General features: G+C 41.9%; 1 protein-coding gene across 2 annotated transcripts; it reads left to right on the top strand.

The window, feature by feature from the left end:
- Positions 1-575: 575 nt before the first annotated feature.
- Positions 576-27,238, top strand: Nasp (nuclear autoantigenic sperm protein). Of its 2 annotated transcripts, XM_051171926.1 has the most exons (15): positions 576-710; positions 4,772-4,819; positions 9,203-9,313; positions 13,062-13,142; positions 16,277-16,386; positions 17,157-18,113; positions 23,182-23,261; positions 23,620-23,705; positions 23,812-23,885; positions 24,327-24,515; positions 24,614-24,780; positions 25,575-25,631; positions 25,720-25,797; positions 26,408-26,536; positions 26,922-27,238. In XM_051171926.1, exons 1-15 carry the CDS (start codon positions 652-654, stop codon positions 27,000-27,002), a joined length of 2,307 nt encoding a protein of 768 aa, XP_051027883.1. In that variant the 5' UTR covers positions 576-651; the 3' UTR covers positions 27,003-27,238. The 2 variants fall into 2 exon arrangements, with proteins under 2 accessions (XP_051027883.1, XP_051027884.1); XM_051171927.1 differs by lacking the exon at positions 17,157-18,113.
- Positions 27,239-27,985: the final 747 nt, after the last annotated feature.

Below are 27,985 nucleotides of genomic sequence, written 5' to 3'. Positions count from 1 at the left end.
CCAATCCTGGACCAGCATCCTCTTTCGTCAGTAGTTGCTAAGGCCCGCAGCCACGCGTCTCTTTGGTCAGTTCTAGCCGTTGCTGTGGTACTCGTGCTCAGCTCTTGCGTTTCCATCCGTTAAGACTGAGAAGACATAGAGAAGACTCGTCACCTTCTCGGGTATTTCCATCAGAAAGAAACCCTCGGGGCCACTTTTTCCACACTCGCGGAGACTCCCTACCTCCACCTAATGTGGAAACCCTAGGCTGCCTCCCATTCAGAAGTTGTAGTACCAAGATTCTGGTGCTTCTAACACCACTAGCTACAAAAGCAGAAGCTACTTGATTTTTGTTTTCTTTTTCCTTTTCCTTTTCTTTCTTCTCCTTTCTTAAGGAAAAGCGGGCTAGGGTGGAAAGATACCCAAACGGGAACGGTTCCGGGGAAGTGCCCTTGTGACAGAAAGGGATTGAGTACTGGCCCTTTAAACCCGAGGAGGAGGATCCGGAAGTCGATGGGCGGGACAAGGGGCCCTGGTATATAAGAGGGCCTCATTCGCGCGGGGTCTCCAATCTGCCATTTTCTGCACCTGGGGAAGTGTGTGGCGTCCCGAGTTCTCTGTTTTCCCTCACAGGCAGTATTCTTCCCACTGGCCCACCACCTCAGGGGGACGATGGCCACAGATTCCACAGCCGCTGCTGCCGTCGCCGCGGAGCTGGCTTCCGCTGACAAGTAAGCGGGACCGTGGCGAGCTTGAGGCACTGGCCAGTCCGCAGGGAGAGCTGGCGGACTGGGCTCCGCGGGCGGGACGGACCGGAGGGTGGGACTGTTGCCTTCCCCTGAACACCCGCCGGCGCTCGGAGAGGGTTGGTCTGTGGAGAAGCCCCGCTGGGGAAGAGCCGGCGCCCTAGCGGTAACGGCGGGTGGCTGGCGCCCCCTGCCCGGCTTTTCGCGGCCGCCATCTTGCCGGGGGCAGCGGCGGCGGCTGTCTCCATCGCCTGCCCCTTTTCTTCCTCCCCTGGTCCCGGGGTGCCGGTAGGAAGGAAGGCGTGGGCTCTCTGGTCCCAGTCAGCTCTTGAGCACCTACTACCCTCGCACTCCTAGCATGTGCCTCTGTAAAGAGTCGGTAGACGAACCTAGAAAAATTGTCCAACAGATTTGGCGCCAAAAAAAAAAAAAAAAAAAAAGCCCTTCGCACGAGGAAGAGGGCTTGGAACGAGGAGGACGGAGTGGGCGGGGCTTCGTGGAGGGCGGGACTTTGCAAGCGTGCTTTTCACGTCTGGGTTCGGGAGGAGGGGGCGGGGCCTTGAGGAGGCGGGAAAACTCCATTGTTTGGGATTCGGGCAGCTCACGCCTGAGCAATAGGGCGCAGTAAGGTTTATTCAGTACTCCTACTCGTTTACAGTAATCCGAGGGACGTTACGGGACTGAATCTCTGACCCTCAACCTTTGGGGGAGAAGTGTCGTGGCTCTTGAGGTTTTCGGTGTGGGTCGGAGATTTTCATGAGACATTTTTACTCTTAGCGTCTTTAGTAAAGGGTGCATGGAGCTTTCAGTCATTTTTTTTGTTTTGTTTTTCGAGACAGGGTTTCTCTGTGTAGCCTTGGCCATCCTAGACTCACTTTGTAGACCAGGCTGGCCTCGAACTCACAGCGATCCGCCTGCCTCTGCGTCCCGAGTGCTGGGATTAAAGGCCTGCGCCACCACGCCCGGCTTGGAGCTTTCAGTCTTAAGCAGTGTTTACTTGCTAGATGAGTCCGCTAAGCGAAAGAACCCCAAAGAAGGAAGGAATTGAAAGCTTTACAGTGCTAACCAAACATGAGCTACTGTTTTGGATAGTGCACAGACTCATCCCATTAGTTCGAGGAAACAAATGTTTTCCATACAAATGGGCTCGATTTTTCCATTTTTTCCTGGCCATTTTTAGGCGTCTGCTTATTTTTTTTCCGGTCCTTGTGCACTTTAGAAGTTTTGCCTTGCAGCCGGGTGTGGTGGCCCACGCCTTTAGTCCCAGCACTCGGGAGGCAGAGGCAGGTGCATCGCTGTGAGTTTGAGGCCAGCCTGGTCTACAAAGTGAGTCCCGGACAGCCAAGGCTAGCACAGAGAACTCTGTCTCGAAAAACAAACAGACAACAAGTTTTGCTTTTGGGGCCTGTGAGATTTTTTTGTTTTGCACTCCTTTGTGGACCAGGCTGGCCTCCAACTCACAGAGTTCCACCTTCCTTTGTCTCCCAGTGCTGGGAATAAAGGTGTGCACCACCACACCTAGCTTATGGTATTTTTCCTATTTATTTATTTATTTTGAGACAGGGTGTCTCTGTGTATCCTTGTCCTAGACTCATTTTGTACACCAAGCTGGCCTCAAACTCACTTCAATCCTCCTGCCTCTGCCTCTCAAGTGCTGGGATTAAAGGCCTGCACCACCCCGCCCTGCCCGGCTTATGGCTTGTTTGTTTGGTTGTTGTGTTTTTTAATTACTATTTGTTTTATTTTTGAAAAAGGGTTTTACTACATAGTCCTGTCTAGCCTGGAACTCACAATGTAGACAAAGCTGGCTTCAAAGGCAAAGATAGACCTACCTCTGCTTCCCAAGTACTGGAAAAAGGAAGGACCATCATGCCAGCCCTGATAATTTATTTAATAAGTTTATTTTAAGCCAGGTGGTGGTGCACACTCCCTTCCTGGCCCGGCCCAGCCTGGCCCTGCCCTCCTCTCCCCAACTGCCCCCATGGTTTCTGTCTGTGGCCTTGGCTGTTCTGGATTTGTAGAAGAGGCTTGCATTGACCTCAACAGAGATTCACCTACCTCTGCCTCCTGAGTGCTGGAATTACAGGAGTGCCACCATACCTGGCGGTGGTGGTTCATACCTCCCACTAGGGAGGCAGAAGTAGGGGGAATCTTTTATGTGTTTGAGGCCAGCCTGGTGTACAGAGATAGTTCCAGGACTGCCAAGGCTACACAGAAACCATGTATCAAAAAAAGTATATTTTTGAAAAATATTAAAGTTATTTATTGTTGTGTATATGTGTGTAAGTGGTGCCAGAGCATTCATGTGGTCAGGGACAACTTTCAGGAGTGAGTTCTGGGGAATCAAACTTAGGTTATCAGTCCTGCACAACCCGTATTGCTGCTTGTTGAGACATCTTGCCAGCCCCACCTCCTGAGTGTTGGGATTACAGCACGAGCCACTAAACCCTGCTAAATTTCTTGCCTATTCTAGTGATTACGTTTTAATTTTTGGGCTGGAGAGATGGCTCAGAGGTTAAGAGCACTGACTGTACCTACAGAGGTCCTGAGTTCAATTCCCAGCAACCACATGGTGGTTCATAACCATCTATAATGAGATCTGATGCCTTCTTCTGGAGGGCAGGCACACATGCAGGGAGAACATTGTATACATATTGAATAGTAAATTAAAAAAGTTTCAGTCACTTAAAATTATATACACAATTAGGGATAGATATAGCACATACCTTTATTAATTCTAGCACTTGGGTGGTAGAGGTAAATTCATAGTGTTTTGTAAACTGTTAATGGCATAAAATGAGATGTGCAAAGCTTTAGTGTATTTAGAAATATGGTACAATCTGACATTGCCATGTTATATATCTTCTATTTCATCTGTTACATATTAGAAATAAAAACCTAGTCCTTTAATCGTGGTAGTTAAATAAATTTGTACTGGTTCCATTGGATCAGTATAATTAAATAGTCCTGAAGGTGGACAGTAGAGGTAATATCTCAGTGGTAGAGCACTTACTTTAAGCATAGCATGTGCAAGACTTTGTTTACAGCCTGTGAAACATAATCAATGGGAATATAACTAGCTGCTGTAGAGTTTAACACAAGGATCTAAAAGGCCATTCTTGGATCTGGTAGGTAGCCTGCTTTGTTCTATCTTCTACTTGAAAGTACTGCCTTTTATTTTTTCAATTTAATTTTTTTAAAGGTTCCCTTATTATGTACACAATGTTTTGCCTGCATGTACACCAGAAGAAGGCACCAGATTCTCATTAGAGATGGTTGTGGCTGTTGGGAATTGAACTCAGGACCTCTGGAAGAGCAGGCAGTGCTCTTAACCTCTGAGCCATCTCCAGCCCCGAAAGTACTGCCTTTTAAATTGTGACTGGTTTATTTTCCCCTTCTGGGTTTTGCTATGAAAGTTGCTGCTTATTTCAGTGGTTTGGAATTTTATTTATTAGGCTATATTTGTTCAATTTTGTGTAGCAGTAGGGGGAGCATGTGATTTGAGGTCAGAAGACAACAGAGTCATTATTCTCTCCTACCATTGGATTCCAGTGATCAGCCTTAGGTTGTCAGGCCTGGCAGCAACTATGTCATTAACCACTAAGCCATCTCTTTGACCCAAGAATTGAATAATGTGTATGATAAACACCTGGAATGATTGTGCACACCTTTAATCCCAGCAGTTGGGAGTAGAGGCAGGGGGAATCTCTGAGTTCAAGGGCAGCTTGGTCTACAAATCCAGACAAACTAGGCTACACAGAAATCCTGTGTCGAAAAAACCAAAGAAAAAGAAAGAAAAAAAAGTGGGGTGGGGGGGGGTTTCCCTGTATAGCCCTGGCTGTCCTGGAATTCAGTCTGTAGACCAGGCTGGCCTTGAACTCAGAGTCTCTTGCCTGTGCTGAGTGCTGAGATGGAACGTGTGTGCCACCACTATCTGGCTCAGTGTTTAAAACATAAAAATTAATATTTTGTTTTTGTATTTTTCTGACATCGCTTAACATCCAACCTAAAATTACCTTCTACTTTAATTTTTTATTTTATTATAGAATTGAAGATGCTCCTGCTCCTTCTACCTCTGCAGATAAAATGGAGAGGTAAGAGTATATGGTATAATTGTGTTCATATCTGGAACAGAAGTGAAGTAATGTACTTGAGGGCAGTTTGCTCATTGTGGATGGAATCCAAGGTCTTACTGATGGTAGTCAAACACTGTCACTGGAACTGTACCTTTTGCCTCTGAAGTTTTCTTCTTAGATACCTCTAGGGTCTGCAGAACCTTTTCAGGGATTCATTTAGATCATTTTTATAAAGAAAATCTGAGTCAGGCGGCGGTGGCGCATGCCTTTGAGTTTGAAGCCAGCCTGGTCTACAAAGCAAGTCCAGGGCAGCTGTTAGATGAATCAACTGACAGTGACTGTTGAATAGAATTTGAGGTAAATGAAAATTAAGATTTTTGAGGATTGGCTATAGCTTAGTGTTAGTATGCTTTCTTAGCATTCATGAGAACCTAGGTTCAGGGTGGTAGTGGAGCAAGCAGTTAGGAGGAGGCAGTTAGGTGGATCTTTGTGATTTTGAGGCCTGTCTGGTCTACAGAGTGAGTCCAGGATAGATAGCCAGGGCTATTTCACAGAGAAACCCTGTCTGGAAAAACAAACAATAACAAAAACAGGATCTGGTGTCATCTCTAGTAACAGAAAAAGATTTTTGAGCTTACATTTTGTGATGTAAGCCCAGTTACCTTAGTTTCTTTTCTGCTGGGTATTGCAAAATATGGACCAAAAGCAACCTGGGGAAGAAAAGATTTATTTGGCTTAACACTTAAAGTGTCAATAAGGGAAATCAGTGGGAGTCATGGAAACACTGCTGGTTTCCCTTGATTTCCTTACAGGCTCATGCTCAGATAGGTGTTTTTGTAGAGATCTACCTTTTTAGGGAGGGGTACTGCCCTCAGTGGGCTGTCCTACAGGCCAGTCTGATCCTGTGCTATTCTCAATTGTACTCAAATGACTCTAGGGTATGTCTAGTTGGCAGCACATGGAATGCTGAAACTGGAGTTATCCTGGGTTATAGAATGAGGCCATATCTCAAAACAAAACAAAACCTACCACCACCAAAAGCAAAATACTAACCAACCAAAAATCAGCCAGTCAACAAACAAAAACTTAAGAATTTAAAATTTGGAAGAGTTTTTTGACCATGGTGAATTTGGTCCCAATACATAAAATGTCCTGATGAGATTGGAGGTGACTTTAAAGAACTGTGGTAAGAGGTAAGCACAATAATAGCACATAACTGCAATCTTAGCTATTCTAGGAGTTAAAACAGGAAGGTGATTGCCTGTTCATGGCCTGTCTGAAGGTCTTACTTTGTGAGACCCACATCCTATTTTCTACTAAGTGCTGGGATCACAAGCATGCACCACCAACCATGGCTAACTTAAGTTGGTCTTTAACTTGCTACATAGCTGAGGATTTATACTACCATACCTGGTTTTTATGCTATTCTAGGCTTTAAACCCAAGGATTCATATATAAGCAAGCATTTTCCCAACTTTAACCACATCCCATTCTTAGTGAGGGCACACCTTTAAAACACTTAAAAATAATAATATAACAACAATAATATTGTTATTATTTATTTTTATTTATTTATTTTTTTGAGACCATGTTTCTCTGTAGCTTTGGCTGTCTTGGACTTACTTTTGTAGACCAGGCTGGCCTCGAACTCACAGAGATCCGTTTGCCTCTGCCTCCTGAGTGCTGGGATTAAAATGCCCAGCTAAAATTTATTTTTTGAGGGCTGGAGAGATGGCCTCAGAGTTAAGAGCACTGTCTGCTCTTTCAAAGTTCCTGAGTTCCATTCCCAGCGACCACATGGTAGCTCACAACCATCTATAATGACATATAATGCCCTCTTCTGGTGTGCAGGTGTACATGCAGGCAAAACACTATACATAATAAAAAATCATTAAAAAGATATTTTTATATGTATAGGTGTTCTGCCTACATGTACATTTATGTACCACCTGTGTGCCTGGTGTCCTTTGGAAGCCAAAATAGGACATTGGATCCTCTAGAACTAAGTTGTGAGATGGCCATGTAGGCACTGGGAATTGAGTGTAGACCCAGTGCTCTTTTTTTTTTTTTTTTTTTTTTGGTTTTTTCGAGACAGGGTTTCTCTCTGTAGCCTTGGCCATCCTGGACTCACTTTGTAGACCAGGCTGGCCTCGAACTCAGAGCGATCCGCCTGCCTCTGCCTCCCGAGTGCTGGGATTAAAGGCCCAGTGCTCTTATTGAGCCCTTTCTGGCCTTCTGTATCCCTTCCATGTCCCCATGCCACTTTTTTTTCTCATGAGAACAGTCTTATTTTATCCCTGGCTGAACTAGAATACAATATGTAGACCATGCTGACGTTAAACTCTGAGAGATTTACTTGCCTCTGTCTCCCAGTGTTGGGATTAAAGACTGCACCACCATACTTTAATTTAAAAAAAGAAAAGAAAAAAATTATGTTTGATATGAGTGCCTACTTCTACATGTGCTTGTAAGCTGTGTTTTTGTTTTTTGTTTTTGTTTGTTTGTTTGTTTTTGATTTTCGACACAGGGTTTTTCTGTGTAACAGACCTGTCTCGAACTCATGAGATCTACCTGCCTCTGCCTCTTGAGTGCTGGGATTAAAGGTGTTCACCACCATGCCCAGCTTTTTTTGGGGGGGGGGGTTTTGGGGGGGGGGTGTTTTTTTTTTGGTTTTTTCGAGACAGGGTTTCTCTGTGTAGCCTTGGCCATCCTGAACTCACTTTGTAGACCAGGCTGGCCTCGAACTCACAGCGATCCGCCTGCCTCTGCCTCCGGAGTGCTGGGATTAAAGGCGTGCGCCACCACGCCCGGCTCATGCCCAGCTTTTTTTAGAAATTTATTTATTATTATATATACATAGTTTGCCTGCATGAGTACCTGCAGGCCAGAAGAGGGCATCAGATCACATTGTAGATGGTTGTGAGCCACCATGTGGTTGCTGGGAATTGAACTCAGGACCTTTGGAAGAGCAGTCAGTGCTCTTAACCTCTGAGCCATCTCTCCAGCCCCCCTGGACTCACTTTTTATACCAGGCTGGACTCAAACTCAGAGACCTGCCTGCCTCTTCCTCCCTGATAACAGGCATGCATAACTGTTATCTGGCTTGCTTGTAAGCTATCATGTGTGCGTGCATGTTCACTTGAAGGCACAGGTTGATATTGGGAATCTTCTTTGATCATTCATTGAATAAAGTATCTCAATTGAACCCAGATCTTGCTGAGTAGGATCCTTTCTCTGGAAGTACATATGGGTCCACCCTGCATTTAAGAGGGTACTAAGGACCTTTATCCGCTGAGTTGATATCCCAGCCTTTTATTTATTTAGTTCTTCCCCCTTCATCTAGAGTCTCTTCTGTATAACAGCCCTGCTTTTTTTCTGTGTTGGGTTCAAAGACATGCGCCACCACACCCAGCTTACTTAGATTCTTTATTTATTACTATCTTTTGAGAGAGAAGGTTTCACAAAAACACTGGTTGGTCTCAATCTCTCAGCATTTCCTGTGATGACCTTGAACTTCCCTCTTAACTGCTAAGATTACAAGTCTATGCTGCCTTACCTGCTTCTATGCACTACTGGAGATTGAACCCAGGGATTTTTGTGTTTGCATACTAGGTAAACACTATCAACTGAGCTATATCCATCCATCCTTTATTCTTTATTTCTTGAGACAGTCTCACAGAGCCCTAGCCATCTTTGAATTTTCAGAGATCAACTTGACTATCTCTCAAATCTGAGATTAAAGTCATGCAGCACTCCACTGGCTCTGAGTTCAAGGCCATTCTGGTTTACAAAGCACTATGCTAAACAAAAAAAATTAGGTAAGAAATGGTGATTAAAACAATATGGTACTGCCATAAATAAAGGTAAACAGACCAGATCAAACCACAAAATAGATTCACATAATTCAATTAAATATTTGACAAAGGCACCAAACAATCAATGGCAAATGTTTAATTTTTACAGCAAACAATAAGTGCGACATAGCTAGGGTTTTTTGTTTTTGTTTTTTCCAGACAGGGTTTCTCTGTGTAACAGAGCCCTGGCTGTCCTGGACTCTTTGTAGACCAGACACTGAGCTCAAACTCACAGAGATCCGCCTGCCTGTGCCTCTGCCTCCCATGTGCTGGGATTAAAGGTGTACTCCACCACCGCCCGGCTTTAGCTAGGTTTTTATCTTTCGTTTTTATATAGGATCTTGATGTGTAGTTCATGCAGGCCTCTCAAGTCATCCTACTTTTGCCTTTGAGTGTTGGGATTATGGGTGAGTGAATGCTTTCATGTCTGGTTAATTTGCTAGGGCTTCCATAGCAGTCCAAACTTAAAACTATGATGGTTTAAATGTGGTGTATCCAGTGAGTATTAATTTAATATTTGACACTAAATAAAATATTTTTCTTGCAGTTTGGATGTGGATAGTGAAGCTAAGAAACTTCTGGGACTAGGACAGAAACATCTGGTGATGGGAGACATTCCCTCAGCTGTTAATGCATTCCAGGAAGCAGCTAGTCTTTTGTAAGTATATGATTTATTGTAAAGCAGTAATATATTGTAACAAAATTTTAAAAGGTTTTCTATGGGGAGGAAGAAGGAAGAATGAGGGTAGGTATATAAGGAGTGCAGTGGAGGAGTACTTGCCTAATATATGTGTCCAGTTCTCTGGACGACAAAAACAACTCTGCCTTTTTATTTTCTGTGGGTGAGTTAGACTTGTAATTTTAAAACCTAAGTATCACTAGGTAATTTCAGTCTTTAATTTTTTTTAATAAGGTGATTTTTTTTATCCTAGTCATTAATGATCAAGAGGGGAAAAAACTTGTTTTTTTACTTTTTATTGTATAAAATTTGCTTGGGAGCCAAGTGGTGGTGGTGGTGCATGCCTTTAATCCCAGTACTTGGGAGGCAGAGGCTAGCAGATCAATTACCAGAACACCCATGGCTACAGAGAGAAATCCTGTCTTGAAAAACAAAAATCAAAACAAACATTAAACTTGGGTTCAATTCTAAGACCTTTCACATGGATAGCAAGTACATTACCATTAAGCTATACCCATAGTCTCCTGGGACTATCAGTTTGGTTTTATTTTTAAAAAAGAGTTATTTATTTATTATGTATACAGTATTCTGCCTCTAAGCCAGAAGAGGGCACCAGATTTCATCATAGATGGTTATGAGCCACCACGTGATTGCTGTGAGTTGAACTCAGGACCTTTGGATGAGCAGCCAGTGCTCTTAACTTCTGAGCCATTTCTCCAGCTCCTAGAGTAGCATTTTTAAAACATTAACATTCATATTTGCTGATGCAACTGACTGGAATCTGATGGGAACTATGAGGTGGACATATATACTTGTATCTTGTTGAAACTAGTTTTATGTATTGCCTTATAGGTGTTTTATTTTTGCCGTAGATTTCAATACTTCTAGAAGTCTTAGAAAAATGTGAGTCTGACCCGGGTGTGGTGGTGTACTCTTTTAATCCTAGCACTCGGGGAGGCAGAGGCAGGCTGATTGCTGTGAGTTCCAGGCCAGCCTGGTTTACACAGTGAGTCCAGGACAGCCAAGGCTGAACAGAGAAACCCTGTCTCTGTGTGAGTCTTCAAACTGTATTTTTTCCTATAATCACTTTTTTGAACTAGTTTTGATGATAGTTAGTAAAGTAGAAATTGAAGGTTAGTTATGATTTACATTGCATTTACACTAGGAAAAAAAATCTTACAAAAAGAATTAGAATGAGAATGAAACCTTTTGTAGCTTTCAGGTTTAGTTTTTGCCTACCCCCAATTCCTTCTCTCAGCATGCAGAACAGAATGCTATTTCTGGATGTAGACAGCAATCTCTGGGCCGGCCCTTGTTCTTTTCTGTCTGGACTTAATGAATTTGGGGTTATGGTATTTAGTTCTGTGCTATGAATGAAGATCAAACATATTCTGGTGTCCTAGTTCATTTTGTATTGATAAAAACCATGCCCCACCCAAATCTACTTTAGGTAGGTAGAGAGGGTTTATTTGGTTTATGTGTCCTGATCGTACTCCCGTCATTGGGGGTGTTCAGGGTAGGAACCTGGATGCAGGAACTTAAGATGGAGACCATGAAGGAACACCACTTACTAGCTTGTTCTCTATGTTTTGCTTACCTGCTTGCTTGCTTCCTTCCTTTCTTCTTGGTTTTACAAATCAGGGTTTCTCTGTGTAGATATGGCTGTCCTGGACTCTGTAGACCAGGTTGCTTGAACTAAGAGACCCCCTGCCTTTGCCTCCCAGAGTGCAGGAGTCACTATGCCCAGTTTACCCTGTTTTCCTTTCTTTTTCTTTTTGGTTTTTTTGAGGAAAGGTTTCTCTGTAGCCTTGGCTGTCCTGGACTTGCTTTGTAGACCAGGCTGGCCTCAAACTCACAGTGATCTGTCTGCTTCTGCCTCCCGAGTGCTGGGATTAAAGGAATGCGGTACCACATCTGATCTTACCCTACTGTCGTGACTACCTGCCTAGAGGTGGCACTGCCTATAGTGGGTTGGGCCCTCCCATATTAATCATTAATGCAGAAAATGTCCCACAGGTGGTCTGATAGGGGCATTTCACAGTTGAGGTTCTGCTTCGTCGATAACTCTAGCTTGTGTCAAGAAGCCAAAAACTAATCAGTGTAAACTGTTTAAGTATTAGGGGAAATTTTTTAAAAGAAAGATTTATTTATTAATTATTAGGTATATAGTGTTCTGCCTGCATGCATACCTGTCCTCCAGAAGAGAAAATCAGATCTCTTTTTTTTTTTTGGTTTTTCGAGACAGGGTTTCTCTGTGTAGCCTTGGCCATCCTGGACTCACTTTGTAGACCAGGCTGGCCTCGAACTCAGAGCGATCCGCCTGCCTCTGCCTCCCGAGTGCTGGGATTAAAGGCGTGAGCCACCACGCCCGGCTTCAGATCTCATTATAAATGGTTGTGAGCCACCATGTGGTTGCTGGGAATTGAACCCAGGACCTCTGGAAGAGCAGACAGTGCAGCCCTTAACCACTCATGTTTTTCCAGCCACCTTTTTGTTGCTTTTCAAGACATGGTTTCTCTATTTTCTTGGCCGTGCTGGAACTCATTCTATAGGCCTGGCTGACTGAACTCAAGAGCTTCACTAGCCTGGCATTAAAGGTGGCTGGGATTAAAGGTGTGCTCCACCATCGCTTAGCTTCTCCAGCCACCTTTTTAGTTGTTTCTTTTGTTTTTGTTTCTGGAGACAGGGTCTCTCTGTATAATCTTGGTTGTCCTGGAACTTGGCTCTGTAGACTAGGTTGGTCTTGAACTCACAGAGATCCTTCTGCCTCTGCCTCCCAAGTGGTGGGATTAAAGGCATGTGCTACCATACTGGGCTACCTTTTTAGTTCTTCAATAGCTCTGAGCAGTTAATAATATTTGCATTTTATTAAAAAAGAAAATTTAAGGACAGGCAGTGGTGGTACACTTCTTTAATCCCAGCACCCAAGAGGCAGAGAGCTAGGCCAATCTGTTCAAGGCTGTCCTGTCTATAGAGTGAGTTTCAGGACAGCCAAGGCTACAGAGAGAAACCTTGTTTCAAAAAAAAAAGAAAAAGAAAAAATTTAAGGCACTAAGAAGAATTTGTGTTATAGCTAGTTATGGTTTAAAGATAGGTATCAGGCCGGGCGGTGGCGTGCGCCTTTAATCCCAGCACTCGGGAGGCAGAGGCAGGCAGATCGCTGTGAGTTTGAGGCCAGCCTGGTCTACAAAGTGAGTCGAGGACAGCCAAGGCTACACAGAGAAACCCTGTCTCGAAAAACAAAAAAAAGATAGGTATCAGTTTAGGTACCTGGTTTCAGAGTTAATGCTCTTAGGGGGCTCAAAAGATCATTCAGCGGTTAAGAATACTGGGTGCTCTTCTAGAGTGCCCAGGGTACAATTCCCAGCACCCACGTGGCGGCTTACAGCTGTCTGTAACTTCACTTTTAGGCTTATGACACCATTATTTAGACACATACATGTAAGCAAAACACCAATGAACAGAAAATACAAATTAAAAATGAATCCAGAAATGATGCTCTATTTCAGTATGGTTCTTTTTCTTTGTGTAAGTCACAACCAAAGGTCTTCTACCTGTTCTAGTCAACAATGGTATTTGTAATGTGGCAGGAAGAATACTTCTACTTAGTCAGTGGCACTTAAAATATACATTATATATAGATGAAGAACATTGATGTAACATTTACTTTATGTGCTGTTTACTACCAATTAACAATGTTCAGACTATATATTTACTTTCTTTGTAGAGGTAAGAAGTATGGAGAAACAGCTAATGAGTGTGGAGAAGCCTTCTTTTTTTATGGGAAGTCACTTTTGGAGTTGGCCAGGTATGTCTTGGAAAACCTCATTTTATTGAATAGAATGTTTTATATCGCTTTGGTCTCTTTAAAGAATTAAAGCTTCCTTGTTAGCTAAAATTATGCAAAAAATAAGTTGAGGTTTTGAATTAGTGTAGCAATGATCTTTTCAATAATAGTCAATGGTCAATCAGAATTTAATACAGGGATATGAATATTATGTACTCTGAGCTAGCTTTACAGTTACTCCACAAGGACTGTATAGAGTACAATTTGAATAAGTAACACATGAAAATATCTAGTAAATAAGATTTTCTGTTTGGAATTAAATATCCCAAAACCTGGGGAGTCTGAAGGAGAAGGACCAAGTTCAAGTTTTGTAGCCTAACTTGCAAAAGGAGACTTGTCCCGATCCCATATGCCCTTCTCTCCAGCTAGAAAGACTTACTGTTAACATTCATGGGGACTGTTCAACAAATCTATTACATAAATCAACAAATCTATTACATAAATCAACAAATCTATTACATAAATAATATTTAATTTGTTAATTCACTAATAAACAGTATTCAGTTATAACTATTATAAATAAACTATTTTGAGGATATGCAAAATAATAAATGATGAGTCTTTATGCATAATTCTGTTAAGTTTCCTAATTTTGTGATTATTCAGAGCACTTAATGACTTATGAAAATGTTGACAGACTGTCACTAGCCATTTAGGGAAATGGGAGTGGAGGAGTAGATTTTATGTTTAGAAAACATGGTGTTCCTGTTATTAATATAAATGGATAGATTTTTTTTTATTTTTTTTTATTTTTTTTAATTTTTATTTTTTTTATTTTTTTTTATTTTTTTATTTTTTGGTTTTTCGAGACAGGGTTTCTCTGTGTAGCCTTGGCCATCCTGGACTCACTTTGTAGACCAGGCTGGCCTCGAACTCACAGCGATCCGCCTGCCTCTGCCTCCCGAGTGCTGGGATTAAAGGTGTGCGCCACCACGCCCGGCTATGGATAGATGTTTTATTCTGCTGGTGATAATTACTATTTCAGGGTGACAATTTGCTTTCTCTTAAAATCTTTATTTTTACTTTTCGAGACAGGGCTTCTGTATGTTATCTTGGCTGTCCTGAACTCGCTTTGTAGACCAGACTGGCCTCGAACGTACAGAGATCCTCCTGCCTCTGCCTCCCAAGTTGAACATCTTACAGCATTAATTTATGTTACAAGTTATAATGGTTTCATTAGTATATTTTAATTGCTCATAATGGGCTTCAATAGGACATTTTCATACATTACATCATTTTTACCCACATCCACCCTCATGCCTCTCCCATTCCTGTTAATACTTTCCAACTATGTCTTCACTTATGCATTGCTGTATGGTGAGTTTGATTAGGGTTGTTTACTAGCATGGTAGCTTATCTGCGCTCTGGCTTTCCCATCAGTTGTCTGTAGGTAGAAAAATTTTAAAGGAGAAGTGAATGAAGCCTATGAGCACCTCCCTTTTTTATGACAGTCTTGTGGAGATTTTGAATAGGCTTTAAGCACAGTTGCTCTTGAGCGGAAGAGTCTTGTCATACCTGAAGTCAGTGTCCCTAACTTTCCTTTCCCCAGTTTATACATTCTTTTGTGTCTCTTCCTGATGTTCTGAGAGGAATGAAAAGGGTGATACAGATGTCCCACTTATGGCTGGGCATTCATTATTATTAATGTTTTCATTATTAGTTGTCTTCCTTGAGCATGTAGTTGGGAGGTTTTTGTGTGTTGTTTTGGTAGTGGTGGTGTTTTAGTTGACCGAAGCAACTTATAGAAATGAGTTTATTGTAGGCTTCCAGTTTCAGAGGGTGAATCCATAACTATCATGGCAGAGAGCATGGCCACAGGGCTGACAGAGATGGCACTGGAGCAGTAGCTGAGAGCTTAGATAGTGCCACAGCAGCTATAGAGCTAACTGGGAATGTCTTGGGTTTTGAAACAACTTCACTTATTTATTATGTATGCAGTTCTCTGTCTGCATGTGCACCTGCAGGCCAGAAGAGGGCACCAGATCTCATTATAGATGGTCATGAGCCACCACGTGCTTGCTGGGAATTGTACTTTAGGACCTTTGGAAGAGCAGTCAGTGCTCTTAACCTTTGAGCCATCTCTTCAGCCCAGGTTTTGAAACTTCAATGTACATTCCCAGTGACATTCCTCTTCCAACAACATTATGCCTTGGAACCCTTCCCAAGTAGTTCCGCTAGCTGGGGATTAAACACTATAACATGAGCATATTGGAGCCATTTCACTGAAACTGCTACAGGGCTCTCACAGAGAACTGCCTGATTCCGATGCCTAAGGCAGGGTTATAGGCATGTGCTACAAGGCCTGGCCTAGTGGCTTTTTGGTTTTTTTTGTTTTTTGTTTTTTTGTTTGTTTGTTTGTTTTTCCTGGCCGGGCAGTGATATAATGTGTCTTTATATCCAGCAGTTAGGAGGCAGAGTCAGGCCACCAAGCCAAGGCCAATCTGGTCTATAGAGCTAGTTCCAGGACAGCAGAGCTAAACAAAGGAACTCTGTTTTGAAAAACATAAAAGAAAACAACCAAAAAAATTTTTTTCTTTCTTTCTTTATTTTTTCTTTTTTTTTTCCTTTTTGGGTGGGGAGGGGAGTTGAGATAGGGTTTCTCTGTGTAGCTTTGGCTGTCCTGGACTCACTTTGTAGACCAGGCTGGCCTGAACTTACAGCTATCCGCCTGCCTCTGCCTCCCGAGTGCTGGGATTAAAGGCGTGCATGAGCACACACAGCTCCAAAAGTTTTTCTTATTTAATTATGTGTAGATGTGTGATGAGTGCAAGTGTTCCTCAAGGCCAAGTCCTCAGAGCCCATGGAGCTTGAGTGACATTTGTGAACTGTTGGGTGTGGATGCTAGGAACTGAACTCAGGTCCTCTATAAGAGCAGCAAGTGCTGTTAATCACTGAGCTATCTCTTCAGCACTGCCTCGCCCTCCTCTTCCTCCCCCCCTTATTTTTAAAGACTATGTCTTGTTCTGTGAACCTAGCTGGCTGAAACATGTAGAACTCCTCCTGGTTTGAATATGTAGTTTTGTATTCTTTTCTTGGTTCATTTTCTATCTTATTGTTAGGAACTAGTTATACTTTTGTGCTTTTTCCTCTTATAGAATGGAGAATGGAGTGTTGGGAAATGCCTTAGAAGGAGTGCATGTAGAAGAGGAAGAAGGAGAAAAAGCAGAAGATGAATCTTTGGTAGAAAATAATGATAATGTAGATGGTATGTAGAGTTGCATGCTATATTCAAGAGATGTGACGACCTATATTTCCTTTAAATAAGTTATGGAAATAGGGTTCTCCTTTACAGTGGTTGGTGTCTTCAAAGGTACTTCGGCTGATGCAATGGGTGTAAGCCATTACTAAAGTGATAATGAGCTTCTTTAAGAGAATAAGTAAATGATAGTATCAAGTAGAGAAGGTCTTTTAAATTGGTATACTAAATATTAAGACAATATTAAACACTTTTTTGATTTATATTTTTATAACAACTTGCACAGCCCAGTTACTTTAATAGAAGTCCTTGGAGTACTTTTATGTTTTATTCATCTTAGAAAAATAAATATTTTCTAAGTTTGTTAGAGCTTTACAAATCAAATAAATATCTATAATGTATAAGAGAGGAAGGAACTCGGGGTCAGAGGCAGAGGCAGCTGGATCTCTGTGAGTTCGAGGCCAGCCTGGTCTACAAAGAATTCCAGGACAGCCCAAGGCTACACAGAGAAACCCTGTCTCGGGAAAAAAAAGAGAGAGAGGGAGGGAGGGAGGGAGGAAAGCTTGATACTTCTTTTCCGACCTGATGTGAAATACACATTTCTTTTGCAGTAAGTTGCTTTGCTAGCTTGGACTCTCCTTTTGCTTTTCTCTTGGGTGGGTATCTGCTAACACTTAGGCTACTTGAGGGCTTAAAGGGAATGTATTTCTAGTTTTCATTTATGCTTTTATCATTAAACTCGGAGACATGCTTATGCTTCATGTTCTTTAACCATGTAGAGGAAGCAAGGGAAGAATTGAGAGAACAGGTTTATGACGCCATGGGAGAAAAAGAAGCCAAAAAAGCAGAAGGCGAGTCTCTGTCAAAGCCTGAAACTGACACAGAGCAGGAAAGTGAAGTGGAAAAGGGCGGAAGAGAAGACATGGATGTCAGTGAGCTACAGGGAAAAGTCGAACCACCCTCAAAACAGTTACCTGAAGCCTCCGAAGAGGCAAAAGAAGCAGCAACACCAGGACTGAATGAAGCTGAGGTCACTTCTGGGAAGACAGAACAGGAATCATTGTGTACTGAGGAAGGAAAATCAATGTCTGGAGCTTATGGTCAAAACGAGGAATTCAGAGAAACAGTGCACCAGGGAAAGGGAGAGGAAAAAATTAGCTTTGAGAAAAAGCCAAAAGGAACTTCAGAAGATCAGCCTGTTGGGGCTCCAGAAAAGCAGGGCACTTCAATGAAGGTAGATGCTGAAACAAGAGACCCCACGGTCAAGTCAGTGGGTGGGGAGGAACCAAAAGATCAGGTAGCTACCTCTGAGAGTGAAGTAGGAAAGGCTGATGTTGAGCAACTGTCAGGGCAAGATGTTGAAGGGTCACCAGTGGTGGCTGCAGAGGCTGGATCAGAAGCCTCTGAGAAGCCAGGGCAGGAAATTACAGTTCTTCCTAACAGTGGTTCAGTTGATGGACCATCAGCTGCAGGAGGTCAGACTCTTAGTGAACCACAGACTTCTGCAGAAGGACTGACAGAAACTAAAGACGGCTCAAGTGTAGAAGAGGTCAAGGCAGAGCTGGTTCCTGAACAGGAGGAAGAAATGCTACCTGTAGAAGAATCTGAGGCAGCTGGAGATGGGGTTGAGACCAAGGTAGCCCAGAGGGCCATGGAGAAAGCACCTGAAGACAAATTTAAGGTAGCTGCTAATGAAGAGACACAAGAGAGAGACGAACAGATGAAAGAGGGTGAAGGTAACTGGGATATGCCAGAGCTGCAGTGGGTGGAGTATATTCTAGATTTGACTCACTAATCATTGATAAAGTCAGCCTTCCATTCAGGATTTTCAGTCTGCCTTTGAATTAGGAAAGGGCATAATGAAAACGAGGTTAGTTTAAGAAAATGATGATAGGTTTAACAAATTAAATCAAGACCACCCAATCTGTAGCTGGCTGGTAACCAATTTTTTACTATTTACTAACTACAGAGTAGGTCTTCCAATTTCTGAAACTTGGCTAGTTTCAATAACTTGTTATGCCATACTAGCCAATGGGGATATGAAGGGTGGATTAGAAATGTGTTGTGGGATAGATAGGGAAATAGGCAAGGCTGGCAGAGAATGCTGAATGGATGTTCAATTGCATGCCTTTAACTTTTAAAATTTACTGTTCACATGGTTTCTGTGTTGTAGGAGGTTAGGACTAGAGCAGTAGAATCCACTGAATTGGTGCACTTAAGCAGCCATGCCATTTAAGTGAAGGCAGGATGTCTAGAGGTTTATTCACATTGATGTCCGTGTCCCCTTCAGGAGAAAGTGCTTAGCCACTATCCCGTTTGCTGCTTGCTTTCTTCATTTCATGCTTGCTTTGGCTGCTAATAAACTAGAGTGTTGTTAGCTTAATTGTGATTCAATTTTATCAAGATTTTTAAGCCTCTAATTACTAATTGGCACGTCTGACTTGAGTTGTGCTCAGTTGGGGATTCTACTGTGTATAAGTTTCATCTAACGTTGACATTAATACTTGCAGGTATATTTCAATTTCCTGTGTAATCATTAGACTTATTTCAAGAGTTGTCTTAAGTTATGGATTTTCAGTGACCCATCTTTATTACTTGACCATTCTGATACGCGTCTGCCTATGTGCAGGCCCCTGCACACCAGCCAGCAGGGACTTGCTAAGTGGTAGCACTGTTGGCCTTCTTGAGCTTCAGGAGTTCTTTACTAGAAAGCACAGGAGTTAACTACTCAGTTTTTGAAAACTCTAATGTCTTGATTCTACCCCCCAAGTGTTGATGACTGAACCCTGGGCCTTATTTTAGCCAAACACTCTAGTATTAAACCCAGTGTTGAGCCCCCATAAGGTGACACTTTTCAGTGTTATTTGGTACATTTTACACATAAGGAATGGGAGAAATCCTTCCTCACCTAAAAAAGGGATGGGTGAGTCTGGCTTTAGGATTTAACCTTCTTGTATAGTTGGTCCCTTTATATCTGATAAATGCTAATCTTAATGTGTGTAAAAAAAAGGACATGCCATTCCAGTGTGAGAACCTGAGTTTGAATGAATCCCCAGAACTCATACAAAAGTGGTCATGTACTCCATCTATAACAGCAGCGTACCTAAGGGGAGATAGGAACTACAGACAGGACAGTTTCCTGGAAGCTTGTGGAACAACTAACCTGATACACCAGAGACCCTGCCAGTGTCTGACCAGACTCCTATGCAGGTGCCATAATGCCAGTGCACTCACACTCATATACATGGGTCTCTCCACCCCAGGGCATGGGATGACAGTGAGTGCTGGGATGCTTGCCTGGCATGTGCAAACTTTGATCCTAGTATCACAAATAACCCATTTCGTGGTACTTTTTACAATTTATATCTATATCCCTCACTGTGTTGGTTTAATTGTCATATTAGATGTTGGTAACAAAAATTTAAATTGCAATCATAAAGGTTGGCTATACTCAGATGGTCTGTGGGTATCTGATTTACCTGTAGAAATCTAGAGTCAGCACTGTTTCATTTATTTGTTTTTAAGGCAGGCTCTCACTGTAATCCAGACTGGCCTCAAATGTGGCAGTCCCCCTGCCTGAGTGCCCTCTGTGCTGGGTTTAAAGATGTGAGGATTGCGTAGTTTATTAATTGTAATATAATTTTTCTTAATTTCTAATTAAGATCAGATAAATGGTATAAACAGGAAAATGGAATACATATGACTAGTAATATTCATTTTCAAGAAGCTCAGAAAGTATTTAAATTTATATTTGCTGAGGTCATTAGGACATTCCTACTATTGTTTGGTTACTGGTTACCAACTTTGGGAGTTTTCTAGCTACTGGCTTTCTTATCAACCTAGCTCATCTACACTGTTCCTTAGATTTTTCAAGAGAAACACATTAGCCTCCAACTTTTAATGAATGATCCCCCTGCCTCAGTCTCCCAAGTGCTGGGATTATATGAGGGACCAAGTAATGTCTCTTAATTAACTTTGTTTTTTGAGATAGGATTTCTCTGTGCTAGCCTTGGCTGTCCTGTACTCACTTTGTAGACCAGGCTGGCCTTGAACTCACAGCAGTCTGCCTGCCTCTGCCTCCTCAGTTCTGGGATTAAAGGCATGCGCCACCACACCCAGCTAGTTAATATTTTTAAGAGTATTGTTAAAGTATATGTATCTACTTCTGCACTCTTGAATTATTTTTTAAAAAAGATATATTATGTATACAATGTTTTACCTGCATGTACACCCACATACCAGAAGAGGTCACCAGATCTCATTGTAGATGGTTGTGAGCCACCATATGGTTGCCAGGAACTGAACTCAGGACCTTTGAAAGAGCAGGCACTGCTCTTAACCTCTTTCCAGCTCCCTCTTGAATTATGAGAATGAATGAAGTCAAGCTGGATAAATGGCTTAGTGGTCAAGAGCATATACTGCTTTAAAAAAGGACCAGAGTAATACACACACACACACACACACACACACACACACACACACCAGCCCCCCCTTAAAAAATATCTTAGAAAATGCTTTGGAAGAGCCAGGGCATGGTGGCACACACCTTAATCCCAGCACTCGGGAGGCAGAGGCAGATTAATATGAGTTCCAGGACAGCCAAGGCTATATAGAGAAACCCTGTTTTGGGAAGGGGAAAAAACAAACAAACAAACAAACAAACAAAAAAAACAAAGGGGGAGGGGAAGAAAAAGAAAAAGAAAATGCTTTGGTTTGGTGTTTTGTTTTTCTCAGAGGGTTCCTCTGTATAGTCTTGATTGTCCTGGACTCACTTTGTAGACCTGGCTGGCCTCAAATTCACAAAGATTTGCATGTCTCTGCCTCCTGAGTGCTGAGATTAAAGGCATGTGCCACCACGCCCAGCTAGAAAATGCTTTGATAGCACTATTTCAGAAGCACTGAATTGCATAGACAGAAAAAAAAAAAAAACCAGTGAGTCTTTTTATACCCTGGAACTAGCCAGTTGTGAAGCTCCAGTTTCATTTAGAGACCCTGTTTCTGAAAATAAGGTGGAGAATTATATAGGAAGACATAACATTGACTTCTGGTCTCCTCATGGACACACACCTTACATACAAAAATGAACCTTGTGATTAATTAGGGTTTACTTTGGTTGTTTGCAAACAGTCCAGGTGCTGTGGTTAGTTTTAGCAATTGGCAATATATAAGAATTTTCAGCAGGGTGTAGTGGCACATGCTTTTAATCCCAGCTCTGGGGAGGCAGAGGCAGGCGGATCACTGAGTTCGAGGCCAGCCTGATCTACAAAGTGAGTCCAGGATGGCCAAGAATACACAGAGAAACCCTGTCTCAAAAAAAACAAAAAATTTTCTATGTCTGTTCCCATTGTGAAACAATTGGTTTGCAGATAAAATTGCTCACATTTAGCCTTGGTCAGATAGGCATTGTGTCACACATATTTAGTTGGCACTTGGGAAGCAGAGGCAGCCTTCATGTTAATACATCTCAAGTGTAGAACAGTTAAAGCTACACCACTTCTCAACAAAATACTAAGGCACACATTTATTTGTTTTGGTTTTTTTCAAGACAGAGCTTCTTTGTGCAGCCCTGGCGTAAAGTTGTGTGCCACCACCACCCAGCTCTAAGGCATACTTTTTTAATATTTGCATTCCCATAATAGGTTGTTGACTAGTGACATTTGTGATTCTTTCCACCCACCACCCAGTTAAAAATATCAAGCATATTGAGGCCAGCCTGGTCTACAGAGTGAGTACCAGGGTAGCCAAGGCTATATAGAAATCTTGTCTCAAAAAGCCACTCCCCCCCACACCCCCATGTTGAGCATGCTGGCTGCTGTGTACTCCCATTTAGTTTAATGAAAGATGGCAACCAGTACTTGCTTAATATATGTGAACCAATTGTACCAACTAAAATAGTTGACATGAATTTTAAGTTGTTTTACAATAAAAGTTTGTTATTAGCCGGTCATGGTGGTGCAGGCCTGTAATCCCAACAGTCAGGGAGGCAGAGGAAGATGAATCTTTTAGATTGAGACCAGTCTGGTCCACAAAGTGAGCCTAAGACAGCCAAGGCCACACAGAGAAACCCAGCTTGTACTTTGAGCAACTGATTTGTGACTGTACATGAGAATAATTATGAGTGTGGCTATACATTTAAATCCTTTTTTTTTTTAAGACCCTGAGCCATGGTTTTTCTGTGTAGCCTTGGCTGTCCTGAACTCACTTTGTAGACCAGCCGAGTCTTGAACTCACAGAGATCTATCTGCCTCTGTCCCCGCCTCCCAGTGCCCTGGGTTTATAGGTGTGTGCCACTTTTAAATCTTAAATTTTAAAGTAACTGGTTTGTTTATTCCCAATTTTTTCAGCTGAATAGTGTGTGGCATGCTCGTTGGGGAAGAATTGATGAAGACATCTCTTCCCATGGCTTGTTGGAAAGCTAGTCTTTCAGTTGTTCTGAAAAGACTGGAATTACTTAGTTTTTTGGTACTTTGGTAGTCTTAACAAATGTCTAAAAAACTGTTTGCTGAGTGGATGAGAGTTTCTAGCAAGAGGTAATGCATAGTTTTCTTTCTTACTCTGAATCACACCAGGTTTATATTTACAATAAAGTCATTAGTCTTTTTAACAATGACACTTAGATGAATAGACTATAAAGTATTCTGGTCTAAGGTTAAATTTGAGTTAGATGGTGACCACTGACTTTCTCTTCAGATCAGGTGCTAACTGTTCTCTTTTAGAATGTAGGTTGACAGATATTTATCAGAATGAGACCTGACAGAAAATATCTTTAGTTACACTTCAATACTGAGGAATTTTTGTTTATAGAAACTGAAGGCTCAGAGGAAGAAGACAAAGAAAATGACAAGGCTGAAGAAACACCAAACGAATCCGCTCTTGAAAACAAGGTAAGCTGTTATCTCCTGAGTACCACTTCAACTGTGTTACTCTAGGGTTATGGGCTACTACTATAGGGAAGGTTACTGTAGACAGCTGGTGCTTGGTTAGGACTTAAGGTTCCTTTTTTCCATGAAATACAACATCACAATTATATTTCACTGACATAAAGTGATGTAAGTTAGAGGCCTTGTAGTGGGAGCCCATTTGGTAGGTTTTAGAGAAGGGCCTGCATTTTGAATTGCAACCAGTATTCTTTTTTTTTTTTTTTTTCTTCAAATTATAGTAAATTATACATTTAGATTTATTCTCTAAAAAGATGCTTGTCTTATATTTTTATCTAATGCCAATGATTTGGATATACTTCAGTCTCTTCAAGAAAACGAAGAGGAGGAGATTGGGAATTTAGAGCTTGCCTGGGATATGCTGGATTTAGCCAAGATCATATTTAAAAGGTAAAAATTCTTGGTGCTTTTTGGCTCATGTGGGGCTTTGTGGTTGAAAACAGAATCAGTTTAGGACTACACAATTATTTTAAGGCTATACTAATCTTTCTTTTAGGCAAGAAACAAAAGAAGCCCAGCTTTATGCTGCACAAGCTCATCTTAAACTTGGAGAAGTTAGTGTTGAATCTGGTAATGGCGTTTTCCATTTTGCTGTCTCCTATCTTTCCCCATGTCCCTAGTCTCCTCATTTTCCTTAGAATTGACCTTGAACAATGAAAAGTAGAAAGGCAGACTTTCCAGCCCTCTGCTGACTAAAGCAGAAATATATGTTAAGAGTTAGCATTGGCTGTCTGTAGTGCCTGGAGCAGTGAATAGCCTTGTAGATGGTGTGTTCTGACAGTTCATGCAGGCACTCAGGAGGAGAGGCAGAGATAGGTGTATCTCAGCTCAAGACAAGCATGGTTTGCATAGCAAGTTCCAGGCCAGCCAGAGCTATATAGTGAGACCCTGTTTGGAAAGAAGGGGAGAAAGAGAGGAGAGATAGAAATATAAAATGAAAGTTCATTCCTGAACTGAGTTGATAATGAATGCTGTCCATCCAATTTTTGGTATTCTGTCTTCATTCACTAGAGAATTATATCCAAGCTGTGGAGGAGTTCCAGGCTTGCCTAAGCCTACAAGAACAATACTTGGAAGCTCACGACCGTCTCCTTGCAGAGACTCACTACCAGTTGGGCTTAGCCTATGGCTACAACTCTCAGTATGATGAGGCAGTGGCACAGTTTGGCAAATCTATTGAAGTCATTGAGAAGAGAATGGGTGAGTGAGCAGCAGCTACTTTATGCTTTGATGATGCAGTGATTTACATTATGAAAAAAAGTCCATTCTTAGTAATGACTTAAGCTGGTTCTTTGTAGCTGTATTAAATGAGCAGATGAAAGAAGCTGAAGGCTTATTGACTGAATATGAGAAAGAAATTGAGGAGCTGAAAGAACTGCTGCCTGAAATTAGAGAGAAGATAGAAGATGCCAAGGAATCTCAGCGTAGTGGGAATGTAGCTGAACTGGCCCTGAAAGCTACTCTGGTTTGTTGAGTTTTATCTTAAAGTTTTCTAAATAGGCCCGTACTACATGCAAGTGGTATACTTACATATATGCAGACAAAATACTCATTCACATAAAATAAAAATAAGCACAACTTTAAAAATAAACTTATGGCCGGGCATAGTGGTGCACACCTTTAATTCCAGCACACGGGAAGGAGAGGCAGGAGGATCTCTTGTCAGTTCGAGGCCAGCCTGGGCTTCAACTGAGTCCAGGGCAGCCAGAGCTGTTACACAGAAAAACCTGTCTTGAAAAACAAACAAAAAAATCTAAGTAAATACGTTTGTGATACAACTAATGTTTATAAACTATTTGCAAGGAACTTTTCCTCATGACTTGATTTTGAGAGTGTTGACTAGAAGACGAGCTCATCGCACTGGTATCAGATAATATACAGTGTGGAAAGAATGCACTGCAGGCAGCATGCTCGGGTGTGGATTCTGTCTCTGCTACTGTGTGTGACCGTGGACATTTATTTGCCTTTCAGTATAAATACTATTACCTGTGTGAAATGTTTTTGACTACATTAGAAAAGGCTTAAGTCATGGAACCTCTTAGCCCTAAATTGCCTGGTTCTGCTCCTAGCCACTGGCCTGCTGGGGAATGCTCTGTGAAGAGCCTAGCTTCTATGAGTTTCCTTGGTGTCTGTGTGGAAGATCTTGCTGTGATGCTGAAACCACAGGCATTTCCCCTTTCAGTCAGGTGCTTGTGTTGTGGGTCACTTAAGCCTGTGTGGCTGGGGTTCTGTGCTGCAACTTGTCTGTGTCTCACACAGGTGGAGAGCTCTACTTCAGGTTTCACTCCTAGTGGAGCGGGTGCCTCAGCTTCCATGGTGCGTATTGTGTTTCTGTCAATAGGCCTACTGTGATTCTAATAAGGTGTTCTTAACTTGTCAGTAACACAGGCTTATTTTTTGCCAGATTGCCAGTAGAAAACCAACAGATGGTGCTTCCTCATCAAATTGTGTGACTGATATTTCCCATCTTGTCAGAAAAAAGGTAGGTAAAATTTACATGTACTTTCCCCCAGTCTGCATTTGAGGGTGGGGTGTTTGAAATAATAAACTTATATGATATAGATATATCTATATCATATAAGTAAATATATACTATACTCCTAAGTGGTACAGTGACACACTCATTTTCAAAAGAGCTAACTAAGGCTTTTTGCACCTTATCTGACAAACTCATGGCTCCTTAACTATTTGGAAAGCTGAGCATTCATCAGATAAGCACAATTCAGGAATCTAGCTGTTTTTCTTCATTAGTATGTTGTCTTCTGAAATGTCTGCCAATAGTCCTAATCAATGATTCTTGCCCTGTGGTGTAAGTCTTCGAATCTGTGTTCAATGACCTAAAGTAGTAACCTGTTTTGTCCTTTACTGTTCAGTTCTGTACCACTCACCCTCACACTCATCCTCAATGAGGGGAGTTCTGTGATAAAATACATTGGGGCACTCCTCTTTATTCTTTTGTATAGTGGTCAGCATTGCCCTATAGCTAGAGAGCAGATCCATGGGGCCTGTAAGGGGATGTTCAGGATCTTGGCATCACAAGGGTTATATGATTATTTTTCAATCTTCCTAAGCTTTTACAATTCTACCTTTAGAGGAAACCAGAGGAAGAGAGTCCCCAGAAAGATGATGCAAAGAAAGCCAAACAAGAGCCCAAGGTGAATGGAGGCAGTGGGGACACTGTTCCCAGTGGAAATGAAGAGTCAGAAAATATGGAAGCTGAGGTGAGTAGTTTAAGACTTGGCCACTTTCCTCACAAGCTGTTCTTAGGGCTGGAAAGCCAGGCCTCCCTAGTGCACATGTGACTCTCATGGAAAATGACTTCACTGAAAATAATTTGCATATGAAGTTATAGGGTATCTGGGAGATGGATTCTGTTTATGATTTTTCTAAAGAATATATGGAAAAGCACCAGGTCAGCAATAGCATTTGATCATTTCTACTTGATCCTTCCCATGTAATGTGTGAACTACTGCCTTTGTCAGTGTTACTATCTTGTAGGGAAATACAGGGCACCTCTGTTTAATTATGACTGGGGCCTGCCTGCTTTGTTAAATATGTTGGTGACTTATGTCAGGGTAAGTTATACCCAGGCTATTTGTCTTTCAGGCTGAGAATCAGGCAAAAAGCCGGGCAACAGCAGAGGGGACAGTGGAGTCTGCAGCTACAGTTGAAAGCACTGCATGCTAAGAGAGCAGAACCTTCCTCCTGAGGGAATGTGGTTTTGTACATAATGTATTTTTTCACTTTGGGGGATTCTTTTTGTATAACTTCAATAAAGATTGTAGACCACAGTGGAGGCTTTGATGGCTTTTTTTCTTAATTACTGGTGGAATCTATGCCTTGGGATATTCTAGGTTTTTGCTTTTGGCGTGTTTGTTTACTGTGTATTGCTGTTGCACAACCCACTCTGTCTAATGTGGAAGTGATCAAGTGTGGCTAGAGGCCTTTCGTCTTCTACTGGTGCTATGTTTCTATTTCCAAACACCTGGCTGAGTTCAGTTGTCTGTAAGCTTTCAACGGTGCTATCCCTGGCTGGCGTCTGCCAAACAAGAACTGGTGGAAATCTGGTGCTGAAAATGGATGATGGATGAACCAGGTCTTGGGTTGTGCCTATCTTCTGTTTACCTGGTTTCCATTTAAGGCCACAATCCTATCCTGGGAAAACTGGTGGAAACATGGGAAGTAATCCCTGAGGAAAATAGTTATGTTAGAGTTGCTCAGATTGATGTGTGAAACAACTAGAAGAATCTGGAGAATTTCTGTCATGTTATATTCTGTATAGAAAGGTTGCAATATGTTAATAATTGGAATTGTTATATTGTCTGCAGTTTTGTCTTATAAAAATAAATATGCTAATTTTAAAAGGCCCTTGTTCTGGAATTATACTTTCTAAGAAGGATCCTGGGCTGCCAGGAGCACCTACTCATTGTGGGATATGGGGTTGAGTGGCAATCCATCAGTTCTGGGTGCTAATGCCATCCTATTGGGCTGAGACAGTTAGGGTACACGCTGGCTATTTATTTATTTATTTAAAGACAGGGTTTCTTTTCTAGTCCTGGCTATTGTGGACTCACTTGCCTCTGGAATTCTGGGTTCATAATGGCTCTTTAAAAGTCATTGGAACACTGACTACTCTCATACCTTTTGTAGAGGTTGGCGTCGATCTAGTG

The sequence above is a fragment of the Acomys russatus genome, chromosome 29 (assembly GCF_903995435.1).
Source record: "Acomys russatus chromosome 29, mAcoRus1.1, whole genome shotgun sequence".
NCBI classification, from domain to species: Eukaryota; Metazoa; Chordata; class Mammalia; order Rodentia; family Muridae; genus Acomys; species Acomys russatus.
Note: the sequence above shows the minus strand (reverse complement) of the source record. Positions and strands in the feature narration are given on the sequence as shown.

Bases quoted from the DNA above. Each gene is read 5' to 3' on its own strand.
- Nasp (XM_051171926.1), top strand. From the start codon at position 652: ATGGCCACAGATTCCACAGCCGCTGCTGCCGTCGCCGCGGAGCTGGCT. The intron at 9,314-13,061 runs GTAAGTATATGA...CTTTCTTTGTAG, and splicing joins CAGGAAGCAGCTAGTCTTTT to AGGTAAGAAGTATGGAGAAA. The intron at 18,114-23,181 runs GTAACTGGGATA...TTTTGTTTATAG, and splicing joins ACAGATGAAAGAGGGTGAAG to AAACTGAAGGCTCAGAGGAA.